General features: G+C 55.9%; 1 protein-coding gene across 1 annotated transcript; it reads left to right on the plus strand.

Annotated features, from left to right (window-relative positions):
• The first annotated feature begins 1,362 nt into the window (after nucleotides 1-1,362).
• LOC140859369 (uncharacterized) lies at nucleotides 1,363-2,712 on the plus strand. Its single transcript, XM_073261016.1, has 2 exons — nucleotides 1,363-1,858; nucleotides 1,936-2,712. Exons 1-2 carry the CDS (start codon nucleotides 1,664-1,666, stop codon nucleotides 2,710-2,712), a joined length of 972 nt encoding a protein of 323 aa, XP_073117117.1. The 5' UTR covers nucleotides 1,363-1,663.
• The last annotated feature ends 8,062 nt before the right edge of the window (nucleotides 2,713-10,774 follow it).

A 10,774-nucleotide genomic window follows, 5' to 3' on the forward strand; every position in this document is an offset into this window, starting at 1 on the left:
TGTCCCATCGGGAAGTGGAACCGTCATTCCCGCCGTTCCCTCGGGAACTCCAAACGTTGCGTCCCGTCGGGAAGACAAAACGTCGCGTCCCACCGCGACACGTGGCGTGTGGCCATCGGTTCGCGTTCGGTGGAGCGGATGGAGGCGACGTGGCGCAATCTGAAGGGGGGTGCGTCGAACCGTTGGATCGTTGGACGGCCCTGATGATGCCACGCGGCGAAATCTGGGGAGTCTTCGCTGGGCGTGCCTTCATCTCGACCGTTGGGGAGCACTATATGTACAAAGTTACCCCCACATGGTTTTTCACCCCTCTCATTTTTACAGTCGAGACTCTGCCCGCTTGAGCCTCCGCTCCAGGTACTTCTCCGCTCTGTCTCCCATTTGCGACTCTTTCCTTCCAAGGGCTAGAGTAGCCTTCCCCCTCTTTCTTTTTCCTTTCTTCCTTGCCATTTCTTTGAGCTCATGGCTAGGACGTCCCCACGAGGTAGTCGGTCGGGAGAGCCGACCGAAGACACTCGGTCGTCCCCGGAGGTGGAGGCTTCTTCACTTTCGGGGCCGAACGTCGATCGGCTCCGGGAGCAGTACTGCGTCCCGGAGCAGATTCGGCTGTTCGCCCCTGGCGCCGATGGTCGGGTTAATAGTCCGCCCGAGGGTCAGGTGGCCTTCTATCTGGAGGATCTCCGGGCCGGCCTTCGATTTCCGATTCCGGAGTTCGTCCGGAACGTTCTGGACTATTACGGGTTATGCCCGGCACAACTTGCGTCGAACTCGGTTCGGCTGATAGTCAGCTTCGCCCTCCTGTGTCGGCTTTTGCCGACCGAACCTCGGATCTCTCTTTTCCGAGTTTTCTTTGTCCTCCGCCCTCACCCTAAAGCCCGAGGGTGGTGGTACTTCATTCCTCGGAAAGGGCTCTCTTTCATTACTGGTCTTCCAACATCCATTCACGGATGGAAGAACCAGTTCTTCTTCACGTCGTCCTCTGCCCCTTGGGGGTTTCCAGTCCGTTGGGGGAACCCCCGAACCGATCCAAATGAGAACAGTCGGGTGGAGGCCGATGATCGGGAGGACTTCCATCGGCTAAAGGATATCTCGGTGCCGAAGCAGAGCGAGCTCGTCACCGAGCAGGCCTTGTACGACGCCGGCCTTAGCCCGGTCCCCCGTTTAGGTCGGTTTGCATTCTTCCGACATCTTCATTTTCTTTTCTGTCTTCTTCTTTAGCTCTAACCTTTCGTCGTCTTTTTCAGATATGCCGCCGAGGACGCGACTGTCGGCAGCCGACATACGTCAGCACGCCGTGAGGAAGAGGCCGGCGGCAGGTGCCGGACCGTCGCAGCCTCCCAAGAGGCCCCGCGTGGTTCCGCCGAGCGAACCAGCAGGGTCGGAGGCGGAGCCGGTGATCGCACTGTCGGTGCCGACAGTGCTTGTTGATGTCCCGTCCGAGGGACCGTCAGTCGGGGGAGCTGCTTCGCCCGACCGTCGAGCGGCTGACTCTGCCGGGGTCACGCCGACCGCCCAGCAGATTCCGGAGGTTCGGGAGGAAGTCCGCGAACCTGAGCTGCCGACGCATGCCACCGCCGCGCCGTCTGCCGAGGCTCGGTCGGGCTCGAGCTTGCCGTCTATCTCCGATGTCAGGGCCTGGACGGCAAGCCGAGGTAAGGCCCCAATGGCGTCGGGTGACGAAGGTCGGTCGGCGGGCGGGTCGGCCGACTTTCCGCTTCCCGAGGGTGCGTCGGGCCTGGCCAACCACGACTTGGCCAGGAGACTATGCCAAGCACTCCTCCTTCCCGCCGACATCGAAGCGATGAAGAACCAGCGTGTCTCCGACATGCTGTCGTCCTTCTATCCGATGATGATCCGGGTAAGCTCCCCTTCCCTCTGTTTTTAATCGTAGCATCGCAAGTTCGGCTTACTAACAGTCGGCTCTTTTTTGTGCAGCTGGTCTTCAACATATCCGAGCTGGAGGCCGGATATCGGAAGTTTGGGGACATGCGCGCGGCCTGGAGAGATAAGGTCGCGGGCCTCGAAGCCGAGAAGGCCATCCTTCTCGACCAATTTCAACAGTCGGTCGACCGGGAGAACCGACTCGAGGGGGAGGTCTCCCGATTTTCGGAGGAGATCTCCGGACTCAAGGAGGCCAAGGCGTCGCTGGAGTCGGAGCTCAAGTCGGCGAAGGATGACGCGGCCAAGAAGTCCCGGACCATCCGTCGGCTCCGACACGAGCGAGACAGTGTCGGCAAAGAGTTGGAGGGCGAGCGCGAGCAACTTCGGGCGAGTCTCGAGAACCTCGCTAAGGCTGAAGAGGGCCATGCCGCCGCTCAGGCCGACGCAGACGTTGCCAAAGCCGAATCAGAGTCGGCGAAGGAGGCTTTGGGTCGGGCGGTCGAGGTCTTCCGGGACTCAGAGGAGTACCGCGAAGAGCTCCTCGAGAGCGGCTACCTCTCGTACCAAGTCGGGTACGAGGATGCCCGGGAAGCCGTTCGGAGCTTGTACCCCGAACTTGACCTCAGCAACGTGGTTCTGCCAGGGTCGGAGGCCCCAGCTGCGGAGGAGACGGCCGGACCAGCGTCGGATGGTCTCTCCACCAGGGCGGAAGCCGAAGACGTCGCAGAGCCGGTTGCCGAAGACCAGTCGGCTCCGATGGCTGAAGTCGGAGCAGATCTTCCGACCAACTCACATCGTCGTCCAGTGGAGGACGTCGACTCCGATGATTAGTCGGTTTTATTTTGTCTTCTGTTTTGCTTTGGATTGTAATCGGGCTCCGGCCTTTACCTTGTAGACTTTCCTTTGTTTATGGAAAAAATTTCTTTAAGTCTTGAATGAATTCTTCTTTTGCCTTCTCCCCCAGTTTGCAATGCCAAACATGTCTGCAATGTCGAACGTTAGTCGCTGACTTAGTCAAGTCACCAACTCGCATAAGTCGGTAGGGCTTCAGCAACTTGTTCAGCCCCGAGAGTAAAATGTGTCCCGACTTTAGGTCGGGTTCCGACAGTCGAAGTCGGCGTCCGGCGCAGTGTCGGGGAAACGATAGTAAGTCGGGTCCCCATACCCCTGCGTCGGGTTCGATGTTTTCCGACGTCCGGTGGTAAGCCGAATGTCGTTCAGCCGGCCGTTGGTCGGTCGGCAAGTCGTAGATGCGACAAAGGTCGCGTCGTGTGATAGACGGTGGTAAGCCGAACATCCCTTGACCGGCCGTAGCTTGGTCGGAAGTTGCGACAATAGTCGCGTGGGCTTTTTGCCTTTCTTCGGTCGGGGCCCGATCGGCCTGTCGGCCGACGGATTCTGCCCGAAAATTCGACCGTAGAGGGAGCATGAACTCCCGTTCATAAGAGTCCGTCGGCCCTTTGTGGAGGTCCGACAAGTCGTCGAAGGAGTATTGACTCCCGTCGTTGTAGATGCGTCGGTCCGTGTAAGGGGCCGATGTGTCGTCGGTGCCAGATCCGCGTCGGCGCGTCGGGGCTGAGCGCCGACCGGCAGTGGAAGAGTTAGAACTCCAATTTTTCAAACTGAACATGTATTCCGACAATTGAATTACAGAATTCACTGGCAATACAGCTTCAAGTTGTCGGCGTTCCAAGTCCGGGGAATGGTTTTTCCCTCAAGGGTTTCCAGCCGATAGGCTCTCGGCCCGAAGGTGTCAGCAACCCTGTAGGGTCCTTCCCAGTTGGGAGCCAACTTCCCTTGGTCCAAGGGCTTCGACACCTCCGCCTTCCTCAAGACTAGGTCGCCAGGCCTGAAGAGCTTTGGTCTGACCTTGGCGTTGTAGTACCGGGCGACCCTCTGTCGGTATGAGGCCATTCGGATTTGAGCCTCATTTCGCAGTTCGGGGAGAAGGTCTAGGTCGGCCCTCCGACTTTCGGAGTTGTCCGGCTCGTGGTACTGCTCGACCCTTGAAGACGGCAGGCCAATCTCGAGCGGGATCACAGCTTCTGTCCCGTAGGCCAAACTGAACGGCGACTCTCCGGTCGGGACACGGGGGGTCGTTCGGTAAGCCCATAGGACGGAGCCCAGCTCGTCGACCCAGAGACCTTTGGCTTCGTTCAGTCGGGTCTTGAGTCCATGGAGCAAGGTTCGGTTCGTCACCTCAACCTCACCGTTGGACTGTGGGTGCCCGACTGAAGTTAGTCGATGACGGATGTGGAACCTGGCGCAGAAGTCCTTGAAGTCTTGGTTGTCGAATTGCCGTCCGTTGTCGGTGATGATGGTGTGCGGCAATCCGAACCTGAAGATGATGGACTTTTGGACGAAGTCCTCCATCTTCCGCTCGGTGATCTGCGCCAAGGGCTCGGCCTCGACCCACTTCGTGAAGTAGTCGATGGCGACAACGATGAACTTCCTTTGGCCCGACGCCGGTGGGAAGGGGCCGAGAATATCAACTCCCCACTGAGCGAAGGGCCATGGAGCGACAATGGGAGTGATTTGGCTGGCCGGTTGGTGCTGAATATTGGCATACTTCTGACATGGCTCGCACCTTCGGACCAACTCTGCCGCATCCTTCCTCATGGTCGGCCAGTAGTAGCCCTGTCGTAAGACCTTGAAGGCTAAGGACTTGCCCCCCAAGTGATTCCCACAAATTCCTTCGTGAACCTCTCGGAGGGCGTAGTCAGCGTCGGTCGGTCCCAAGCACCTGAGCAGAGGGAGGGAGAACGACCTCTTGTAGAGTCGGCCGTCCATGATCACATATTGTGACGCCGACCATCGGAGTCGCTTGGCCTCCGCGGGATCTTCGGGACTGGTCCCCTCGGACAGGTACTGGATGATCGGGTCCATCCAACTTGGTTCAGACGTTAGCTGCTGTACTTCTTCGACCCGATCGATGCTCGGCTGTTGGAGGTTTTCGACAAACGTCCGACCCAAAGAATCATAGGCCGACGTTGCCAATCTGGAGAGAGCGTCGGCACGGGCGTTCTCCGTCCTGGGGATGTGGGAGATCTCGAAATGCCCGAAGCGGGCCACGAGATCCTTTACCTTCTGAAGATACTTGATCATGGTCGGATCTCGCACCTCGAAGTCACCCTTGACCTGCCCCACGATCAGCTGAGAGTCGGAGAATGCCCGGAGGCTGTCGACGCCCAGTTCCTTCGCCATCCTCAAGCCCGCGAGGAGTGCCTCGTATTCGGCTTGATTGTTGGAGGCCTTGAAGTCGAACCGGAGGGCGTATTCGGTGACTACCCCATCCGAGTTCGTGAGCAGGAGCCCGGCCCCGCTTCCCTGAGCGTTGGAGGCCCCGTCGATGTGAAGTACCCAGGTGGAGATCGGGTCTGGCTCAGAGACCGAATCTCGTCCCGGGCCTTCAGCTCCCGACCTTCGGTCGGTCGTCGGGCATTCAGCGATGAAGTCGGCCAAGACCTGAGCCTTCAAGGCAGGCCTCGGTCGGTACTGAATGTCGAACTCGCTAAGCTTCATTGCCCACTTAGCGAGTCGTCCGGATGTGTCGGGTCGGCGCAGTACGGCCCTCAGGGGCTGGTTGGTGAGTACCACGATGGCGTGGGCCTGGAAGTATGGTCGGAGCCGTTGCGCGGAGACGGTCAGGGCGAAAACCATCTTTTCCATCTCCGAGTATCTTGCTTCGGCGCCGTGGAGCACTTTGCTGGTGTAGTAGATGGGCTGATGGGTTCGGCACTCGTTTTCTCGAACGAGCACCGAGCTGATCGCCTCAGAAGATGTGGCCAAGTAGAGATACAAGGTCTCCCCGACCTGCGGCTTCACGAGCAGCGGCGGGGAAGCCAAGTACCTTTTCAGGTCTTCAAAGGCCTGTTCGCACTCATCCGACCAAGAGAAACCGTTCGCCTGGCGCAGGGTCTTGAAGAACGGGAGGCACCTTTCAGCTGATCGGGAAATGAATCGGCTAAGAGCGACGATTCTTCCGTTCAGTTGTTGGACCTCCTTCTTGGTGTTCGGATGACGCATGTCGAGGATCGCCTTTATCTTCTCAGGGTTGGCCTCGATCCCTCTCTGAGAAACGAGGAATCCGAGGAACTTCCCCGAGGTCACCCCGAAGGCGCATTTGGTCGGGTTGAGCTTCATTCGGTGTCGTCGAAGGGTGCGGAAGGTCTCCTCGAGATCCTGAACATGGTCCGAGATCTGCGTGCTCTTTACCAGCATGTCGTCCACGTACACCTCCATGTTACGCCCAATCTGGTCTTTGAAGACCTTATTGACGAGTCGCTGGTAGGTGGCGCCGGCATTCTTCAATCCAAAGGGCATCACCCGATAACAGTAGAGGCCCTTGGGGGTCACGAACGCGGTGTGCTCCTCGTCTTCAGGCGCCATCCGGATCTGATTGTACCCGGCGAAGGCGTCCATGAAGCTAAGCAGCCGAAATCCGGACGTCGCATTCACCAGCTGGTCGATCTTCGGGAGTGGAAAGCTATCCTTCGGGCATGCTCGGTTGAGGTCGGTATAGTCGATGCAGATCCTCCATTTCCCGCTGGCTTTCTTGACCATGACGACATTGGCAAGCCAATCGGGATACGTGGATTCCCGAATGAAGCCTGCTTCGAGCAGCTTGTCCACTTCTTCGTCAATGGCCTTCTGCCTTTCTGGGGCGAAGGACCTTTTCTTCTGCCTCACCGGCTTCATCGTCGGGTCGATGTTGAGTCGGTGAGTAATTGTTTCTGGAGGGATGCCCGACATATCTGCTGCCGACCATGCGAATATGTCGGCATTGGCCGTCAGCAGCTCCGCCAGTCGGTGGCGTTCGGTGTCGGGCAATTGAGACCCGATCCAAACTTTTCTGTCGGGATTTTCTCCTATCGGGATCGCCTCGAGCTGCTCGGCCGGCGAACCCCGCTCTTCCTCCTCCCGTTGATCCAGTTTGTCGATTGTCAGGGGATCCTTTGTCTCGTCGCTTTGGGCGGAGATTTGGAAGCATCGTCGGGCGAGCTGTTGATCTCCGCGCATCTCCCCGACTCCGCTTTTGGTCGGGAATCGAACAAGGAGATGGTACGTCGAGACGATCGCCCTGAGGGCGTTCAGTCTGGGTCGCCCGAGTATGGCATTGTAGGCCGAAGGAACTTGGACGACCGCAAAAATGAGGGAGACTGTGCTTTGCCGTGGTTCGGTACCGACCGTCACGGACAGGGTGATTTCTCCTTCTGTCGTGACGGTGTCTCCGGCAAAGCCGATCAAGGGCGTGGAGACCCCACTAAGTCGATCAGTCGGTAGTCGCATTCGGGAAAAGGTCGAGTAAAACAAAACATTTGTCGAACTTCCATTATCAACAAAAATTCATTTTACATCATAATTGGCTATTGTCGCCGACACAACAACAGCGTCGTCGTGGGGAGTCTGGATGCCCCAAACGTCGTCTTCTGAGAAGGTAATCACGTCGTCCAGGCGCGGCTTTTTCGTCGGCTCCCCCCTGTAGACGTCCCCGATCCCAGCCGCTTGGAGATCATGTTGATGACTCCAGCCGTCGGCTGGTTAATCGGTGCCTCTTCAGTCGGCTGGGGGCGTCGATCGGCAGTCGGCTGGGGGCGTCGATCGGCAGTCGGTCGGGTCGGCGGACCCTTTCGAAACTTGCCGAGATACCCCCGGCGGATGAGATTTTCGATCTCATCCTTCAACTGGATGCACCGCTCGGTGTCGTGGCCGTGGCTCCGATGGAACCGGCAGTACTTCCGATGGTCGAGGCCCTTTGCCTTCAGAGGCAGAGGCCGTCGCAGGTATTCTTCCCCTTCGATCTCCATCAAGATCTGCGCACGGGGAGCGGAGAGAGGAGTGTAGGAGTCATACCTGGGACGCACCGACCTCGGAGTCTGTCGGTGGGGTGATTTTTGGATCTGTCGGGGTGGAGAAAGCCGACTATCGGCCGGGGGCCTGCTTGGTTCGGCGGGCTCCCGACCTTTTCTTCGCTTCTCCTTCGGACCCCTGGGCTCGACCAAGCGTCGGTCGGACGCTCCTTCGTCCGCGCGCATATACTTGTATGCGCGCTCCAGTAGCTCGGCGTACGTCCGGGAGAGGGTCTTGTCCAGAGAATAAGTAAATCGGGACGACCTCAGGCCCCTTTTCATGGCTGAAACCGCCATGTCTTCGTTGAGGTCCCGGACCTCGAGCGTGGCCGCGTTGAATCGCGCCACGAAGTGTCGGAGCGTCTCGTTTTCCCCCTGCTTGAGGGAGAAAAGGCTATCCGACGTTCGCGGCGGCTTTCGGCTGGTGCTGAAATGGGCCACGAACGAGTGCTCGAGCTGCGCGAAGGAATGGACACTGCCCGATCGAAGACCGGAGTACCAAGCCCTGGCAGCCTTGCGAAGTGTGGCGGGGAAGCCGATGCAAAAAAGAGCGTCGGTTGCCCCCTGAATTGTCATGAGAGCTTTATAGCTCTCGAGGTGGTCGACTGGGTCGGTGGAGCCGTCGTATGGCTCCACGTTCGGCATTTTGAACCGACTGGGAATCGGCTCATCGAGGACCAGTCAAGAGAGAGGCTGGGCGGTCTGGAAGTCGACGTCGTTCGAAGACTTCTGGGAGACCCCGGGAGTGGAGCCTCCGGAGGATTCTGAAAGAGAGGCCGACGGTGTGCGCGGCCGCTTTTCCTTCCTCGCCCGTTCCAACGGGGAAGGAGAGGGCCGCTGAGACCGTCGGTCGTCGCGCCGTGGTCGCCCCTCCTCCTCTCCGTGGGAGCGCTGTTGAGAGCGCTCGCTTGGAGGCGACAGGGGTCGGCGCGGCCGTCGGCGGCTGCTCCTGGAAGGCATAGGTCGGGCCGCCGGTTGTTGCTGGAGGCTTTTGACTGCGTCGGTCAGTACGGTCATCTGCCGTACGATGGCCGCAATCTGGGCCTCCGTGGTCACTGCAGGGCGCGGAGAGCTAGGCACCGCCGCCGGTGGGGGCGGGGAGGCTTCTTCCCGGCGGGAAGAGCGCCTTGCCGACCCAGTGACTCTCGATCGTTGAGCTCTTGTCTTTGTCATGCTAGTTTCTCCTACCTGGCGCGCCAATCTGTTGCGGCCAATCTCTTCCTCTCCCTCTCTCCTTCTCAGAGCTCTCTGTCTGCATTTCACTGTTGCCCAGTCACCTCTCTGACTTGACCGTCGGAGGGTCCCCGCCGGAGCCGCCTCCGGTCAGTGCGGACTTCCTTTTGCAGGTGTACGCTTCCCGGCGATCGGGCGACGAGGCGATTGGCCGCAATAATTTTAACCTTTTTTTTAGAAAAAAAATAGCAAATGGACTGGGTTAAGCCTTGAATATTTTTTTCTCTTTTTTTTTTCGTTAAAGTCAAAGGGTAGGACTCAAGCTGTCGAGACTCACTTCAATGTAGGCATTGTTCGCACACCAAACGCCCTCCCTTATATTAAAACGAGCGATCGATACGCGATCCAACATGATCCCAGTCATCTGTTAACCTCGAAACCCGAATTTTCCTCCCTATTTTAAGACAATACTGCGTCCATCCAAGCCCAGTAGATATAAATTTATAAAGGGTAGCTTATTGTCAACTCAGCGCGAGAACCGCATGATCTCGAAATTTCTAATGCCCTAAAAGTTCTTCGTTCCACCCTGGCGCAGACTTTCCAAGAAAGGGCCTTATCCGTGAGGACTTTGGCACCGACTCCAAAACGACGTGAGGTATTTTCTAACAAGAGTTTGAGTTGTAAGTTTGCTTGAATTTTCTACATGTCCGATCTAAGAGAATTTTTCTTAGCTGCTTCAAGTGGGACACATAGATACGCCAAGTTTGTCTCCAATTATTCATTTCATTGTTTCTAAAGTAACCATGGATCTTCTACTATATACCGCATATACTGTCCATCACGATAGATAGCTGCGAACGGATGCAGACTATGCAATACATTCCATGTGTGTCTGCATGCAGCCATCTATCGTGCGATGGATAGTGCGCACAATACATCGTATCATATGATGTATCACGAGTATCATAGATAACGCACGTTCTAAAAGTATATATTTGTACATGTTCCGTGATGTTCAACATGCATATGATATGGTAGAACTACTGTACTAAATACATTTGGACATAAGTGAATTCAAAGACTATATTATGAAAATTTTATGATCATGATCAAAAAGCATATATAGATAATATAAGATCAATTTTTTGATATAAATTAATCATTATAAAAATATTTTTTTTCAAGATAAAAGTTATATGACCTTGTCTCTCTTGAATAAAAACATTCATGATCCTTATGTGCACTTATATAAGTTGTGCGATTAATTGCATGGACATATATATGCAGTAGCACAACCCATGCTAAAATCTTTGGTGTGCGCATGCATGCTTATAAACGCACTCGCATATGTTTTGTTTCCTTATTTAGATAGGCTCAAACCTTAGCTAGCCAGTATTGTAATAGATGTAGGGTTATGAATATTGTTAACTTCATAATCCTGCCAAAATTACAAAGAAAAAGAAAAAAATCATAATCCTACTATTCTACAACCAAGGACAATATTCCCTCTCCCTTCAAAAAGAAAGAAGAAACAGATGACATGTTCCCTCACACCATAAGACCATGTCTCCTAATACTATTCCTAGTCTAATATTTTTCATCACCTAACTAATTGGCCTAACCTTGGGACTAGATACTGTAAATCCAATTGCACGTTTTGGAGGACCGGTGGGGCCTACCACACTGCCCTACGTTTCTCTCCTCGCCTCTGTCCTGGAGCGGCGGCCTCGCGTGACTCATTGGCAAGTTTGAAATCTCGGGCGACCGAAAATTTTTCGCCATCCACATCAACATTTCGCGACGAAAGCCTCTCCTTCCCTCAACCTATTTTATATGATCATTCCCGGCACCATCAGAGCACTAATTAACTC

Source organism: Elaeis guineensis, chromosome 7 (assembly GCF_000442705.2).
Source record: "Elaeis guineensis isolate ETL-2024a chromosome 7, EG11, whole genome shotgun sequence".
Lineage (NCBI taxonomy): Eukaryota > Viridiplantae > Streptophyta > Magnoliopsida > Arecales > Arecaceae > Elaeis > Elaeis guineensis.